The 18,148-nt window shown below is 41.2% G+C and overlaps 1 protein-coding gene across 1 annotated transcript in view; it reads right to left on the bottom strand.

The window, feature by feature from the left end:
• Positions 1-880: 880 nt before the first annotated feature.
• Positions 881-18,148, bottom strand: part of CHODL (chondrolectin) — a 29,529-nt gene continuing 12,261 nt past the window's right edge. Inside the window, exons 4-9 of the mRNA XM_025203329.1 lie at positions 15,095-15,142; positions 13,650-13,733; positions 9,794-9,896; positions 5,979-6,057; positions 4,450-4,801; positions 881-957 (exon numbers count right to left, since the gene is read on the bottom strand). Coding sequence (XP_025059114.1) covers positions 881-957; positions 4,450-4,801; positions 5,979-6,057; positions 9,794-9,896; positions 13,650-13,733; positions 15,095-15,142 — 743 coding nt within the window. The remainder of the gene's footprint in view (positions 958-4,449; positions 4,802-5,978; positions 6,058-9,793; positions 9,897-13,649; positions 13,734-15,094; positions 15,143-18,148) is intronic.

Below are 18,148 nucleotides of genomic sequence, written 5' to 3'. Positions count from 1 at the left end.
CCCCCTCTATATGTTTTTCCAAAGCTTAAGAAATAATCTGCACAGTATGGGAGAAAGCTGTGTGCAGCCTGTTACTGGCTAGACTACTGAAAGACTGTAGCACTATTTTGCCATTCTGCAGAGATGTAACCTTCCATAGCATGGGACAAATCTACTGTTTACCACTTAATGAAAAGCCAAGGAGTATCTTCTTCAATCAATACATAAGATACTTACATTCATAGGTACAGCACCAATATATATGTAACCCTTCTGCCAGGCACTAGTCGGCAGCAAAAAGGTTCAGGTTCACATTATGGGGTACCCCATGAATTATACCAGTGGCTTGAGCCCCCAACCAGAAATCTGGGAGCACTAAATTTGCTGGGGTGTGCCATATAAACAAAAACCCCTCCCCACAAGCAGTGTAAACACAAAAACCCAAATTTATTACAGAGAATAGAAACAAACATAGAAAGAAAGAAAACACTAAATATAATTTAAAAACACTAATACCTACAAAGCAAAGTCTATAGGTAGCACCCTCTTGAAGGAAGCTCCACTCATACCTAAGCAGTCTGGGACTTGGGGCTCCCCAATGGGTAGTTCTGGGTGCCTGCACCCCTATACCTACCAGTTCAGCAATGGGCTGAAGACATGGGCCTACACCAGAGTCCTGAGCTGCTCCTTGGGTTCATTGCACTATGGGGAGGTGCTCAAGAGCATGGATCCTTCTACATTGCAAGAGGCTCTGTTGCTTCTGGAGACAGTATAGAATGCTGACCTCCACTTCTGCATGATGGCTTTGAGGGGTTATCTGCAGCTTTTATCAGTGTGCCCCTCCCTACCCCCCCATGGAGGGAAAAAAACACCCTGCATTCTCCAAATATCAGTGTGGAGACTACTGTCGGTAACGTTCCAGTGTCAATAACATTTTTCTGTCAGTAACATTCCAGTGCATTGCATTTTCTTCATGTACTGCCAAGAAATAGGGGCCTTATTACATGGTAATTTTGGGTGGTTCCTGGAGCTCTTAACACCTGGATTGTCTGCACATTAACACCTTAAAGTGGTTTTAAGCGCTCGTTATGTGTCAAAATGATCTCCAAGGCAGGATTCTCTTTCATTCACACAACCCAGTGTGGCCACTCCCCACAGATGTGCTACCCAAGTTGAAGTCTTCCATTATCCCAGGATCTCTAACATCTGTAGAGAAAAGATAGAAGCCTGTTCTGGTTTAGTAGCCTGCTCGTGGCAACTCACACCTACAGCTCCTAGTCCTGCCCCTGCTCAGCAGCACTCTAATGGCATGTCACAGCTAGAGAAGGTTTCTGGATTAAGGGTATGACTGTTCCAAACTCTAAGTTAGCACAAACACTGATCGACATCTGCGCAGCTCACAGCATAAGGTATAACAATGCTGTAAGTTTGCTTTACAAACCAGCACCATTTCCTTTCCACTACAGTTCAGCACTCCCAATGTCAGTAGGGGAAAAAAATCGTTAGTCTTGGTGGTCACAGGACTGTGGCATTTTTCTTAAATAAGAAGAAAAGTGAGCTAAAGGAATGGTAGAGAATAAGTAGGGAAGACCATTTGAGAAATGCCAAGATTATATAAATGGGAAAGGAAACAATTGTTTGGGGGTGAGAGTTGAGTCATTATCAAGAAAAGTGAATGAGCAAAACCTATGGCATAATCCTGATCTTGAGTTTTTGAATGTTTGCAATAATATTTTAGCAATAGTGTTGCTAGGTTATTGTGTGTTATGGGTTTAATATGTTCCTCTTCTATTAAAGCAGCAGAGGCAAATTTATCTCTGAACTTCAAAAAAAACTTAACAGGTGACCATCCACCCTGAATTCCAATTCTAATTAAAATTAAAAATAACTTTTTGTAAGACAAAAATCAGTAATATGAAATCAAGAACAATGAGATGGAACAGACATTCATGGCAATAGAAATGTATAAAAGAAAATTGCTTAAAGTTAAACTATCAACCCTGATTATGCATCAGCATAGTATATTAAGGGGAAATATTGTTATTGTTTATGTAAGCCAGACCCTTGTGCTGGGTGTTATCTGTGTGTTGTTTGCATATCTGTTAGTTGCACATCTAGATATGGGCTTGAACCTGTGTTATTTAATTTCATTAGTAGAACCTGAATCCACCCTTTTTGGTGCCCAAAGGCATCTGGCAGAAGGGTTACGTTGCTATTGAGATTGTGACGGGCTAGCCAGTGGCAGCTTGGCCCAGAGGTTTTGAAAAGTTCAAAAAAGATTGGGGCAGGGGGATTTCCTTTTCCCCACCAATCAGGAAAAGGAGAAGGCTTACCCCCCCATCACCTAGGGGCCAGGTAGGGAAACCAAATCTGGGAGTAGACTCACCTCTCGTGTCACCTGATTGGTCCTGCCAGCCATCTGGAGGGGGATAAAAGGGGCAGAGCACTTGGCCCCAGGAGCGGAGAGATCACTGAGGGACAAAGAAGAGGGGCCTGAAGAGCTGGTGAGCTGACCAGCGGGATGTAGAGCGCTTGCCCCAGAAGAGCCCTGAAGCCGGTGCAGGGTCCAAACTGCAGGCGGTGGCTCAGCTCGGTGGCAGCAGTGCACGGGGTGGTGTGTGTGGCAGATCCCCTGCTGGGAGCAAAGCCCCAAGCCACAGGCAGAGGCTCGGGTATCCGACCCCCAGCAGGGAGGCCAGGAGCTCAGCATGTAGGGCAGTAGGCAGGGCACCGCCTCCCTACCCTAGGATTCTGGTAGGAGCAGCAGAGGGCAGCTCTCCTTGGCACGCAGGGCGGCGTGCAGGGAATCCCTGGGATCGGCATGCAGGGCAGTGTGCGGGGACTCCGGCTGCAGGGACACGGCCACCATCTTCCCTTCCCCGGCACATGGCCAGCACCAGTGTGCAGGTCTGTACGTGGAGGATCCTGGGCCTGCAGTAGGCAGCCTGGTCCCCAAACTCCCCAGGGAGAAGCCAGGAGCTCTATGGTGTGAGAGAGAGCCCACCCTGAGTTGTGGATAGCAGCTTGGGTTTGGGCTTTCCCTTCCCTGGTATGAGGCTGGGTACCTGGTTTGGCATGCAGACAGCATGCAGAGGATCCTGGAGGGACTGGAGCTGCAGGTTACAGCCTAGGCATTGACAGCTCAGTGGTAGAGTTCTTGTTTGGCCTGTAGAAAACCTGGGTTTGATTCCTGGCCGAGGCATGAGTTCCTGGGAAAAGGGAATTTTCACTGTGTAGAAGGGGTTCCTTACCTCTTTCTCCCCATCATGCCTCAAATTTTGTGAAACTTGTGCCTTATATTTGGTGAATCTGTGCCTTATATGCTGTGAACCTCTGAGCCCCAAACTTGTTGTTAATTTGCCTCTGCTAGATGTATATGTGTGCCTTACCTTTACTGAATCCCGTCTTGTTCTGCCGCACCCATTTTCCCATCTTCCCCCTCAATCTGTGTGTCATATCTTTTTCCTATTAAACCTGTATATGGTTAAATTCCCACTGGTCTTGGCTCTACTGTATAGGGGATAGGAGGGGAGTGCCTATCCCTTCAACAACATACTAGCACTCGCTAAATCCCTTCAATTGGAGAGGGGGTACCTTGTCTGAGTACCACCCAGGTTACAAGATTAATTGATTGAATTTACTTAAAATGTGTTTTGATTCTAAAGTTCATCATTGCTAGCAAAAGTGATTAATTACAATCTTTAGAATCTTTTGATTGCCACTTTAAGCAGAGTTTTAAATAAAAGATTCATTGATATCTTAGGGAAAGGAGGTAATGCTTTATACAGTATTAATTCATCCTTTTCTTTTGTTTCAAAAGATATAAAAATAGGCATAGTTAAAGTATTGCAAATAAAGTCTGGATTTAAATTGAATCTAATTAGTGTTGTAGCACTGGCAGAATGCTATATGCCAGTCTTGGAAAAACAAGGTATACAGATATTGTTATTTGTAGAAAAAGTGAACATGCAGCATCAAGTGATTTTCCTGAATTTTGCTACTGTAAATCCAGTGTTTACAGCATTAATAAATGTCTGCTGATGTGTAGGACATATAGGATAAAAATAAAGTCTGTGCCTACAGAAGCAAGAACTCTTTTTAAAATCTGCAAATAAATAAATGAACAATCCATTTTTTATCAAATGTTTATGCAAAGATAAATAATTTTGATACACTAAATTTGTCAGTTCAGTTTACAGTAATGAGCTAAGATACACTGTATGAAGGACTAAAACAAAAATGTGGTTAACTACAAACAGATCTTTAAAACTGACACATACTGTAGAGATTTCCCCATATAAACTTAAATTGCATTGTTCATTTCATCATTCACTTGTAGCTGAGTTGCTCCTCTTAGCAAAATAAACACATACTCTTTCCTTATTTAGCATGGCATGTTGTCTTACTGAATTAATAATCAAACATTACATATAAAAATGATCTGAAGAGTTGCCTCAAGGGGGAACTTACAGTTCATCTTGCTGATCCTTTGCATTTCAAGCCATTCCAAGCTAATGTTCTGAGATGACACTGCAATAGAGCCTGACTGTAAAATGTTAGTTTTTGCTTCATTTTCAGTCATTAAATCTTTATACCTCCATGCTACTGTCCTTCCTGGTGTTCTTTGAAATCCATAGTGTGGACTGGTTTGGACTGGTTTTTGTTCTTCCTTTACTGAAAAATAAAAATGTAAACTATTTTCAGCAAATTTGATCCTTCCATGGCCCAAATCCAGGATGTGGTGGGGTATGGGGCTTTCAGACATACACCTATCCATTAATTCAGATCGTCTTTGTTGTTGATGGAGTGTAGTGAGGAACGACTGTAACAGAAAAGTCCTTATTAGGGCTGGTATAACATTTTCTATCAAAACTATTTTCGTGGATAGTTGTATTTTTGACAATACAAAGTTGTTTAAAGGGGATTGCTCCTGAAGAATTTTTTTTCCATCAAGAAAATGTAGGCTCCAAACTAATACTTTGATTCTGTAATGTTACTGCATTGCCGCACAGGAACTGCAGTTTGGGTAAATCATGCTCCCATTTTCTTTTATGGACTGGACTTTCTTATATTTTGGTTAGGGATCTTATAATGATTAGGGATTTTCAACATACATGGTAGCTATGCTACCCTTCCCTCACCAAACTAGTCAACATCTTCCAACCAGGAATCAAAGCTCAGAGACGAGGATGGGGGCAAACTACAGTCTCCTGAACCACCACAGCAATATTCCAGAATCGAAAGGTTTTGATTGTAATAATAAATAGGGGTTTTTTTGTCATTTTCCCAATGTTTTTCTTTGAAATTGTCTGTGGAGGGGGATATATTTTTCTAACCAGCTCTAGCCCTAATGTCTAACGTTTTGTAAGTTAGAACTGTTAGTCTGCTTTATACTAACTTTGACTCACTTACCAATCTGTAAGTGAAAAGGAATCTAAGCTGACTTCTTATAAACCTTAAGATACCCAGAAGCACATGGAATTGGCACACATTTTGACTCCCTCCAGACTCTTTGGACTTACCTCTGAAGTCCTGCAAGGTAATGAAAAATGGGTTGATCCAGAGAACACTGAGCTATTTAAGACCCCAACAGATTTAAATGGTCTTTGGATCAAGCCCCGGATCTACCAAATGAGCCACTGGATCAAAGAAGAACTGTCTTGTAGAAGAACTGTGTGTGGTTCATTATTGCCTTTTTCCAGTTCTACACTCATGAATCAGGCCCATTTTCTGCATTTATGTCTGAAGTGCCTTGAATGAACAATCATCTAAGCAATATCAAAAAAATGATGTATGGTTTAAAATAAGACTAAGTACCAAGAATCAGATCCTCAGTGGTGGTAAACACCATATCTTCAGTTATGCTATGGTGATTTTTACCAGCTGAAGTTCTGGCTCTGGAAAGATAGGTAAGTAAAATGGCAATAAATATTTTGAGGACATTGTGTTTTATTGTTGTTTTGACTGTGAAATACAATCATAGAAACTAAGAAATATACCAGGTTGGAATTTAAACTTTCTGCAAGACATTCAGATGATAATGGAGATGGGTCTTTGAAGCAGTTTCTCCTTGCTCCCCTGGAAGAAAGGAAAGGGAGAGCATCTAAGCATGAATGAGCTGACTGTTGCTACTAATTGCAGGGGACCTGCTTTGCTTCACTTCACTACCACCTTTTAACACACTAAACTAGCCAAAACTGTGTGCAACTTCTTAGACTTTCCAAGGGGCTCTGCTTGCCCTTTGTTTGTAGCTCCACAGCAAACTAACTTTTCAGAGGAAAAATCCCCCTGTCATAAAAACAGATTTGTTTACATTTATTTTTCACCTCTATTTCCAGTTCCTTGAGCTTTGCCTTTTCAGTGTCTTGGAAAGTGAAAATTCCTTTTCATGGATGAATTACAAGACCCTGCCTTAGACCCACTGAAGTCAGTGAGACTCTTTCCATTGACACCAATGAGCTTATGGATCCTGTTCTTGCTTTTTTTAATGGAATAGCTATAATCACATGCTTTCAGTTCAGACAGCCCTTTGCTTGTTTGGGATTATGAAAGCACCATCAAAGAATCACGCAAGGAAGTACTGGAATGAAGCATGCCTTGACTGCTCACATGAGCATCCCTCCAAACAAATGGAATATAGCTGCCATACAGGACACAGGCCAGCAAATGATCTTAAGTCAGCACATTTATTCAAATGTGCCCAGTGTCACACTAAGGCAGCAGCTACCTCACATTCATTTCAGGGCACAGAAGGAACAGACCCAGTGAGGCTTGCATTGCTGCAGCTGTCCTTTGATCATATAAACATGCCCTTGGATTGCCTGCCCACGCTCATATTTTCTTTTTTTACAAAGTGCCTAAATATACTAAACACAAAGTGCCACAATACTTAACAGAAGTCTAGTATCCTATTGCTTCAGTCTCCTAATGCCTACTCAAAAATGCTGATAGCGCTGATCAGAATTGTTTTTGTCACAACAGTGTACCATCAGGAAACAGTTTTAATTAGACCAAATAATTTTAGTAAAATGTATCAATTTTGAAAAAAAACCCTACAAAAACATTTTTTCTCAAAATGAAAACCTTTTTGAAAAGTTTATAAAAACAGTTTATAAAAAATGCAAAACTTTATTTTAAAATTATAGTTCCATTAATTCTGTTATTTTTAAAATTTTTATAATATTTATGGCATTTTTCATGATTTACTGATATGTCAGTAGAAGTAAAATGCATAGTTTAACATCTTATATCATGCATAATGGCAGGTAAAAATATACTTTTTGTTTTAAAAAGTGTGCAATTGTTATTTGATATGCATTGAAACATTTGGTACACCTTGAAACTATTTTCTGTATCAAAACATATCCAGTTTCTATTTGAAACTACTAGTATGAAAAAGTTTGTCACTGCAATAAAAAATGATACATTATAATGTGCATCTCCTATGGACCCAATACTGAGCTCTGGGACACAGTAATGATTTTGACCAAAAGCTAACCCTGGCAGCACCCTCACTGAAGAGCTATCAAGATCCATAGAAACCAGCCTAAAACTACTTGTCAATCAAAACGAAGGAAATTCAGCAGTGTAATGTGCCTTAAATGACTTGGAGCACAGCAAACTAAAACTTCTCCGAGGAGTTTTAGTTTGCTGCCCCTACAGCTGCAGAGTGAAGCACCTGGCTCCGTGCAGCTTGGGGGCTCTGCAGGAAGCCCTGCAGCAGCCCGGGAAGGCAGGCTCCGCCCAAAAAAAGTGGCAAGCCTGAGCACCCCCCCAAGCTTGCCTGCATGCATGAGCTGCATGGGGGCCCAGTGCTTCCCTCCATGGCTGCAGAGCCCCCTGGGACCACCTGAGACGTGTGCCTGCGGGTGGGTGCTGCCTGGGGGGGACCGCTGCTGCTGCAATGGAGGGAAGCACCAGGCCCCCCCGCAGCCCAAGGACCGCTCCACCCACCGCCAGCTTCATAGTTTCATAGTAGCTAGGGTCAGGAGGGACCTGATCAGATCATCTAGCCTGACCCCCTGCCACAGGCAGGAATGAATGCTGGGTTCACAAGACCCCAGACAGGTGATCATCCAACCTCTTTTTGAATTTGCCCAAGGTAGGAGTGAGGAGCACTTCCCTAGCAAGTTGGTTCCAGATTCTGGCCACCCTAACTCTAAAATATTGCCTCCTGATCTCTAACCTAAACCTATTCTCCATCAGCTTATTACCATTGTTCCTCATCACCCCAGGTGGTGCTGGGGAGAAAAGGGGTCTTCCTATTTGCTGATGATCTCCCCTGATAAGTTTGTAGGCAGCCACCAGGTCCCCACTCAGCCTCCTCTTGCCGAGGCTGAATAGGTTCAGGTCCCTCAGTCTCTCCTCATAGGGCCTGTCCTGCTGCCCTCTCACCAAGCTCTCCCTCCCCTCCCTGCTGCCAGAGAGGCAGGTAAGTCAGAGTGTGCACGACACAGGGTTTAAAAGGCCCTAAACTGAAGTGTTGTTCTTAAAAACCACTGCTTCAGTTTAGGGCCCCTGTTTCAGCTACACGCACCAAGTACTCCACAATAACCTGATACAATACAAACAGAACCCCACCCTAGGGGACTGCACACCTCTAGTGGTCACCTACAATTCCACACTTGGATCATTAAGAAGAATCATCAAACAATTATAGCCTATACTCAAGAAAGATCAGACTTTCAGGGACATAGTCTCAGGCTCTCCTCTGCCCCGCTGCTCCCTTTCTTCTTCCCCCTCCCCCTGCTCCCCATTCTCCTTCGTTCCCCACTCCTAGCTTTCAAACAATCCCCTAACCTTGCCCAACACATCAGAAACAAGCTCCCTACTGGTCAACAGACACCAAATGGGATGCAGCCTTGCCTTAATAATAAAGGCAAAACCTGTCTACAGACTTCTGCTACAACAATCAGCTCCCTGCACAATGAACCCATCAGAATCCAAGAATCCTATACATCCCTATCCCAAAATGCCATACATCTCATCTAGTGTACCAAACTCCCTCATGGAAACTATGTGGGTGAAGCTAGATGGAAACTATGTACCAGAATAAAAGATAACAGGAGAATAATTAGGGACAGAGACACACAAGTATGCAGGAGAACACTTTTCATAGAACAGCCACTCACTTTCTTAACCTCACTATCCTTGTGCTCAAAGGAAATTAAAAAAAAACACATTCAAAAGCTGGGCAAAAATTCATAAGTTGTCTACACAATAAGAACTAAACACTGAATGAAGATATTGACTTAATGACTCACTATAATCTACATTATTCCAGCAATTCTTTCTTCATACCACAGGTGATAACAATCCTCTTCTCTTTTGAACAGACTTGACCATTTACTGATCAAGCTCTCTTTTCTTGTCTGCTAGCTACTTATGGGAATTTCTCATGAGAGTCCTTAAGCATGTTCCATGTCAGTGAAGTCCCTATCGCTACTCCCTAAAGCACAGCTACTATATAGATGGGCATAAGGAAGGTGAAAGGGCTGACTAAGTCAACATGCTGCAGTGGCAAGAAAGAAGTCTCCCGCTTAGAAGCAGCAGAATTCACCATTGTAGTATAATTTAAAGGATCTGCCAATCTATACTAGGACAGAGCATTCCCACAGTTGAAAAGCCATGGACATGACTATGTAGCTAATTGAGGTATGTGCAAATTGCTTGGGTTTTATGGGATGACATGATTGCACATTTTGAGGGTGAAGAGGCAGGGATGTAAGCGTTCCTTCAATGGAAATAGCTTGCCAATGGAAACATGAAACAGAAACAAAAAATACTGTTTTATACCAGTGCCCAGTGATTTTACCTTTTATGTAGCATCTGGAAACAGCAAGTCCCAAAAGCCACTAATATCAATAGCAGCAGTGGTATAGTTGGTATAACAACATAAATTAGATTTGGAATTAAACCTAAAAGGAAAAAAATGTATTTAATTAATGCTTACTGTATTGAAATGTGCTATCCCCTCACATTAAAAGACTTGGGGTAAATCCTCCCCCTACAAATAGCTCATCTCAATCAAAAGAATATGCACAAAAAATGGTCCAATCTTACATACCTTTTACAGAAACACCTCTTATTAATCTTAAAGAAAGTTCAGAATGTACCATGAATATAAGGATAAGCCCTCAATACTGTTTGAAAAATGTAAAAATATACTCATAATATAGTTGCCTTTATGTATCAAGTCATAATGACTTCTAACTGTTTGTTCTGTGACCAAAAATAAAACTAGTTAACAGCAAGTTTCACTAACCACTTTGCTTACAATGAAGATAAAGTACATACTAACTGAACGCTATGGGTTAGATTGTCACATTTCTTTCTCAGTCATGAAGGCTGTAAGAGCACAAGTCTCTTTGGGTGCATACAAGCATTACATTTATATTGGTACAATCCTTTCTAGTCTGATAGAAACATTTGGTATACAAGCATTCACAACACAATCTGGTCTAAAAATTGCCGGTGCGGTGTAAAGATAGACCACATCCAATGAGGTCAAAATCCAGGCTAATATGGGTTAAACAGGTTTAATGAACATGTGTACTGACAGAAGTTCCATAACTGTCCTCTAGCATCCCAGCCTGCATCACCCTACCCCACCTTCTCCTCCCCTCCAAAGACATGCTGTGACTTGGCCAGACTCAAGTGCCCACTCCCCAGACTGCATTCCCCATGTTTCTTTTCTGCTTTTCTTGCTGCCCCCATCCCCTCTAGGATCAGTGTGTGAGGGGAGCAAGAGTAATGTTCTTGGTCTCTGGGAACAGGTTAGAAGTTCTTACCCCCAGGGGGAGCAGCAGGTGCCAGTTTTTACGTGCTGCACAGGGAGGAAAAGTTCCCTGTGGCAGGCTGTAGCAGAGTGCAGGACCAGAGGCTCCAGCCTAGCTGCAAGTGGTAAGGCTAATTGCAGGCTGCTCAGGAGGACTGGGCCAGCTAAGGGAGCTAATTAGGGGTCAGGTCACAGAAGGTGAAAGGTTCCAGCAGGGCATGGGGGCGAGTCAAACCAGGGAGTCAGACAGACAGAAAGTGAGAGAGAGTAGCCTGGTCTGCCAGATCAAGGACTTTCAGGGCCTGAGAAGAGACCCAGGGGATGCGAGACTGGAGGGTGCTTGTGTGACAGGCATACCCTGGGAATATGGATTGTATCGTGTTTGAACTAGCAAAAGCCCTGAAACCTACTACACTCCCCACCCCCTGCCCCCGACAAGCTTGAGAACCCTGATCTCCAGCCGTGGCAGCAAGGCTTCCCATGACAACAGCCCGCAAAGACTACAGTCTGACAGGCTGATAGCTGTGAGGTAGCGGGGTAGGGTGCTATGAGGAGGCAGCTGTGGTTCCTTGTGGCCACCAGCTATTCATCAGCCCTGACCTGTTACCTCCACATTTTCACTTCCAGGCAGACTATAGAGCCTGCAAAGCATGCTGGGATGCATGCTCTGAGTCCCCGCAGTTTGTCTGTAGAGTAGGCAACCAGCTAATGAACTCTTGCACAACCAAGAACTGGTAAGGTTTTCAACTTCTTTATCTAAATTGTTTTAACTTCTACTGGTTTATTTGAATGCTTGTATGCATCCTCAAGTGCCACACCTCCCCAGTCCCTTTCTTGAACTATCACAGGCTAAGGTGTGTGGAGAGCAAGGACTACTTGCCTGACACTGCCTGCAAAGAGAGAAAGGGTAGTAGTGCAGAAGTCTTCAATTCTTCCCCACTACACATTGGTCAGAAAAGCTGATGGGTCCATTCTCTATGAGAAGTATTCTGAACAGATCCTATACTTCTGCAACATTTCTACAGTAGACACATTTTATATCAGCATAGCTGTGCTTTGAATCATTCTAGCAAAACTACCTCCCATTGTAGCAGAACTACCTCCCATGAGAAGCTCTGTTTACTGGTATAACTACATGTACAATCTGGCCGCTGCCAGTACAGCTGTCAGTTTGATCGCTTCTCGTAACTCTATTAACTTACATAGCTCTGTTGGCAGAAGAATGTATTGTAGACTTGACCTAAGTCTGTTCACTGCAGAGATATAACAGAATACTGGAGTGCCCTGGGCAGCACACAGGGCAGTGTCAGCTTCTGGGCTGCCAGCACTGCAGCTGTTGCTTTTTCTTGCTCTTGCTCAATGCCAGGTCACATGTCATGGATTTTCTTCCTTCATTATGCTCCCCCATTATACACAGCTATGTGTTGCTCCTTACTTAAGATAGATTATAGTGTTACAGTCTCTCCCTAGTGCATTTGAACAAAATACTTCATAAGTGACTCTTCCCTCTTTGCTATATGTGCATAGCAAGAAAGGTGAGACCTTAAAAACCAAAATGCTTTTTATGATCTTAAAACAAAGGGGTACTTGGGTTCAATAGGCAACTATTTTGAATATAATGCAGCAATTGTTCTTTACACCTGCATTAATATAATACTATACACTTAGTGTAGTTATAAACTGACCTCTACATATTTTCAAGTAGTCACCATTGCACTATGTGCAACGGGATTGGCTTTCAATTTGAGTTGAGAAAACTGGAATTATTTTTTTCAATTCCTTGTTGTTTTTGTTAGCACATGCAATATAAGGACCTGTAGTTTTCTAAATTTAATGTGGATCTTAAATCTTAATGTGGATACTATGTTTTTCATGAATTAAGGGTTTTTTTAAAGTATATTTTCACTTAAAGAACAAATGTAACCATTTGTATTAATTATAACTTGACTTTCATATATTGTAGTACTAGTGCTAACTGGAGACTTTTTGCATGTTATGATTTTTAACAAGTAGCAACATAACTTTACTATTTCAATACAGAAGTCTCAGCCTATTAATTTATCTGAGGCTACTTCTAGATAATGTTGCTAATATAAGCCATTTGTTTACATGTATGGATATGGGTGTACTGAAGCATCCTTATAATCCTTGCTTGTCTCTGATTTTTTTCAGTACTAGTTTTCTGCTACTCAAGCTTATTAGCATTTGTTTATATATTCCAAAAGAAGCACAGAAAGTGTAACATTTTAAAAGTAAAAAGTTGCTCTTAAAGGACAACTACAACAAGGTTTTCCTGACCCATATAAAAGTTGCCTCTGGAATGGAATATGTGGTGGCCTTCACCTCTAGGAAACTGGTTCAAATCCAATCATGGAGGACAGTAACTGAAAGTTATTACTGCCTCTTCAGCTATCCAGTTTTCTAATGGCCAAAATGCTGCAAGATGATCAGCTGTTCTTGTTAGATCTGAAGTGCCTTCAGTGCCTACTGAAGTCACTCAGAAGTCAGGGCATTCAGAATCTTTCAAGAACTGATTGGAACCATGAAGAAAATTGGAGAATAAATTAAATGAGCTACGGGGCACAGCAAGCAGATCTTCCAATCTCAAAAACAAGCACTGGCACTTTGCTGGGCAGTTCTAGGTCCTGTTCACCCCCCAAAAATCTATTTGGATCAAGCCTGGGTCATGTGAAGTTTGCTGCATTAGTGTGGCCATTCTGCAGAAAACAGATCATTTAATTTCCCTCAAATTAGCTAATCTGGCACCTTTCCTAAGCATGAATATGCTGTTATTAAAAGAGAATACACATGCATTAGAACCTGTATGTCTAATTCTAACTTCCTGTGCCTGCTGATAATATTGTAGCTCAAACTTTAAAGCCATATAAATTACCTGTTTCAGTAACAACAACATGATAGTGATCTTCCGGTTTGCTTGCATCAGAAGGGCTTCCTGATGTCACTGGTGGAAAAACCTCTGAAAAAAATGAGTTAAATGTTTTAGACAAACAGTAACAGTACAAAGTGGTGGTGTTCTATGAAACCCACATTTATGGCACTTTACAATAGTTCATATTTGATAATTAAATAGTTTGAAGATTAAATAAATTGTTAGAAATGACTTGATTTTGGTTTGTTACTGTAATATGGGGATTGCATCTGAAATAAGAATTATAAGCAGCAGCATTTTTTTTAATCTATATCAATACATTTGCAACTACACTTATAAATATTTCTCTCTTCAGGATTCTTTGTTCATGTCCCAGGGGTAACAAAACTCTGTTCATTTCATATATGTAACTTTCTGCAACTTGTAAAGAATCTCTAAGGGCCTTGCTAGACATTAATTTTAGGCAGCTCCTGGAGGTCTTCACCCCTGGATTGTCTGCACATTAACACCAGAAACTACTTTTAAGCATACTCTGATCTGTGTTACCCAGTTAGTGCTCCATTAATATGAGGCAACTCCCCACAGATGAGCCACCCAAGTTGCTGTCCTCCAAAATTCCAGGATGCAGTGTCTCTCCCCGCTCCCCCCACAACCTGTTTTGTGTGGGCAAATTTTTCCACCCCTCCCCCAGAACTCTACTGTCCAGGGGGGGCACTTCTAGCACCAAGACAACTTCCCCTTCCCACCCCCAGGGGGGGCAACTCCACGCAAACAGCCTGCAGAACACATGCTGACTAGCCAGACTGCAGGACATGGACAGGTCCAGAGTGGAGTCTAAGGAGGGGGAGGTGGGAACAACATAGGGGACTGGATCAGGTCCCCATAAACTGGGGCCTCCTTCCCAAGGCAGGGGCAGTAGCTCTCCCAAAAGCACCATCCTTTACCACTTCCCACCTCCTGACCATCCCAGGATGCACAACCAGCACCCTACACACCTCAATACTAATCCCAATTTATTAAAACATGAAACCTTCTTTAATTTACTTTTTCTTTATTGATTTTTTAAAAACTTTTTTTACTTTTTATTTTATCCTTCAATAGCTGACTTTCTTCATTTTACCACCCTTCCCCCACCCTCATTTCCTTTCCACCTCCCATTTTGTTACCACCTCTCAGCTTCATGTTCCTACTCTCTACCCTTCCAACCCATCTCTTGCACCTCCACCTAGAGCAGTGATAGAAGCCTGTCCTGGCTCACCAGCCCTCTAGTGGCAAGTCCCAGCTGTGCAGGTGGGGGGCAGTCAGGGAAGGTTATTAACCTAAAGGTGCAACTGCTCTAAACTCAAGCTAGTGCTAACACCAATCGACATTTGAGTAGCTCAAAGTACAATGTATAAGAATGCCCTAAGATTATGTCTTTACCATTGCAAAATTTGAAAATTTCTTACCATAATCTGGTTCTGCTCTGTCTCCTAATTCTTTCTCTAGGACATAATCTGTTAAATCAATAGTTTAATAATAAAAGACAGAAAGTGATCAAACAGATTTTGGTACGGTTTTGTAGGCAGTACCATAGAATAGCATATATCCTTATGGTAATTAAAAAAAGCAAAACAAGTTATTGCAGACTCCTTCCATTTGATATATCTATATTTGATAAGCACCCTTTTCTGGTGATCTTTGACTATTAAAGTTAGTATCACTCTACTTCTAGTTTTCTATTAAATGTAGATAGACAGTAGCATTGTAGTCTAGCCCTCAACCAACTTTTTTTCTGGTGGAATTTGGTAGCTTACTGTATGGAATTGCAAAATTAAACACTTTTTCTGATACCAAAGATTTTTGGATGTAGCTCGTCTTAACATCTCAGAAGTCTTGTGTAATTTTAAGGATCCTATATAATGCTGAAAGAAGGACTGCTTTTTATTTATAGCAGGAATTAAAGGAAGGTTATTTATATTTTCAAGATGTTAATAAACATAAATTCTCTAGGGAGCAGAGAAGAGAAATATAGAATAGAAGTTTTGAGTCCACATATCAAGTCTTTTGGTTCTTATTTTGGCAGGAGGCAGCCCAAAAACCAACAGTGTTCATCAGTTAGGTATTCCAAATTATAAAGTAAGGAAATGAAATCACTGCAGGAAAAGAAGACGTTTAATTTCTTAGAATAAATGACAAATGAGAAACCATAATTCATGGCTGGTAGCTATACAGTAAAGAATGATTAGCCTGTTGAAATGTGGGACTAGTTTTATATCCAGATGATTCCACAGACTATAGATATAAATTATTTCAAAAGAAAGGGATGGACATGGAAGTAGAATATGTATGGTTACTTGAACACCAATTTCATATCATAAGAATACAAATATAAAAATGAGATTGTACTATTAGTTTGAAGTTCTGAACAGTAATGGTAAATACAGAGAGCAAGGAGGAAACAAAACCCAACAGAACAGTTGCTTCTGCTACTCCAAGAGAAGTTGGTTACATTGGGCCATTGGTTAGCAAAAAATACCAAAAAGCCACACACAACTGCTATTTGGAGAAGCTTATTTTAAAGAATAGAAGATAGGGGATTAATTTTTAATTTTAGATGAAAAATCAATCCTATATGAGCTAGTTTGGGAACTAAATGTGCATGTAAGTTCAATATGCTTCCATAGCAAACATAATTCAAACTTGGAGCTAGTGATGTGGCACTCAAGGGATAGAGTTTAGTATTTTGAGATGCAAAAACAAGTTAGAAAGTGGACAAAATAGTCAGTGAAAACACCTACTATGATCACAGAATCTGGCTGTATACAGTTCCCTAAAGAATCTAAGTACTGGATTCACTGCTGGCAAAAATGGATGCCGTTCCATTACTTGTAATGGAGTTGCTCCCACAGCTGCATGCATTTGGTTTCTAGAAAATGGAGTAGACCTTATGCTCAGAATAAACAAATGATATGAAAAGAAGATAAAAAACAGTATGACTACATGACAATGCCTAATTCAATATTTAGGGAATAAAAATACAAACTTTTGCATAGATGGAAGCATTGTTTCTACAAGTAATTGAAGTCATAGATTGCACTGCTTGTTCTTGCACTGCTCTTTCTAAGCAATTTGGCATAATTTGCACATTTAATATCTAAACAGTAAACGCCACCCATATGCATAACTGTGTTGTACCTTAATACATGAGCAGTGTGAGAAGAAGTTTATAATACATATTTCCCCACTGCCTAATTTTTGACAAACTGGTCCCAATATTTAGAGTAACATGGTGCTGCAGAAGTTGATGAAGGAACAAATACAAATGCTTCTGATGTTAAAAAAAAGCTTTGCAAAATGGACTGATAGATAGATATAGATATATAAAAAAGACCAATATATATAATTTAAAGGGTAATGCTTCCATTAGCTTTTGAGTTTTGGCAGGCAAATGGACATATAATATGTTTGAGTAGTGTTGCATTCAACAAGCTAACCTAGTCTGAAACCTAATACCACTTTGGCAGTAAACTATTAACTTTTTTTGAAGTGGTATTTACCTGTGCAGTTCTCTAATTTACCTTCCACAGAAAAAAAAAATGTAAATGAACTTTTTATATTTTCAACCTAAAGAGGAGGTAAATTATCTGGCAATTAAAGCAGAGGACTAGGAATTAATAATCCTAGGTTCTACTCTATCAGCTGCAGGTGAAGAGTTCACAGTTAATACTCTTTTTAAAAATTATTTTTGAGGATACACACTATGAATGAAATGGGAACCATTTTAGTCAAACTTTTATTTTCTCAAGGCAAAACTTGGGTGAATGATGTTGCAACTAGAATAACTGCAAAAAATATGATGTATTCTCTTTTGTATAATGTTCTGTGAGAAATAATATTTAATGGACTTAAAACCATTGCAAAATGAATTGGCCAGCATTTTCAGGTGAAAGTTCACATGATCATTTTCAAGACAAGCTAGTTCTGGCTCTGTCACTGATTTTGTGTGCCTTGCAAAAGTCACTTAGGGTACCGTATTTACTCAAATTCAAGATGAGAGTTTTCCCCCCACCCCAAACAACATGGGAGAAGATTCAAGTGCCATGGGGGCTGGAGGCTCAACTCCAGCTTCATCCCTAGGCTTGGAGCCAAAGCAGGAGCTGAGCCACCTCCGACTCTGGGCCAGAGTGGTTTGTGAAATGAGGGAGGAGGCTCGCATTTGGGGGAGATTGTGGTGGGCTACAAGGGAGAATACAGGAGAGACCTGCCTGTGCAGTTCAAGGGAAGACTGCACAGCTTGCCTCCCACCTTCCTCCCCTGCCCTCCATTTACCTCTTGCTCTGCTCCAGCCCCAACCTGCAGAGGCCTAGAGTTGCCACGGCTCCTTCTGTCTGGTCAGTTAGGGCTGAGGCCAGGACAAGGCCACTGCCACTGATGAGCCAAAGGGTGGGAAGTAGGCAGCAGTGGAGAGCATGGGGTGGGGGCAGGAAGGAGAGGGAAGGCACAGGAGGCCAAGGAGTGAG

The sequence above is a fragment of the Alligator sinensis genome, unplaced genomic scaffold (assembly GCF_000455745.1).
Source record: "Alligator sinensis unplaced genomic scaffold, ASM45574v1 scaffold486_1, whole genome shotgun sequence".
NCBI lineage: Eukaryota > Metazoa > Chordata > Crocodylia > Alligatoridae > Alligator > Alligator sinensis.
This window is presented reverse-complemented; position numbering and strand designations above follow the sequence as displayed.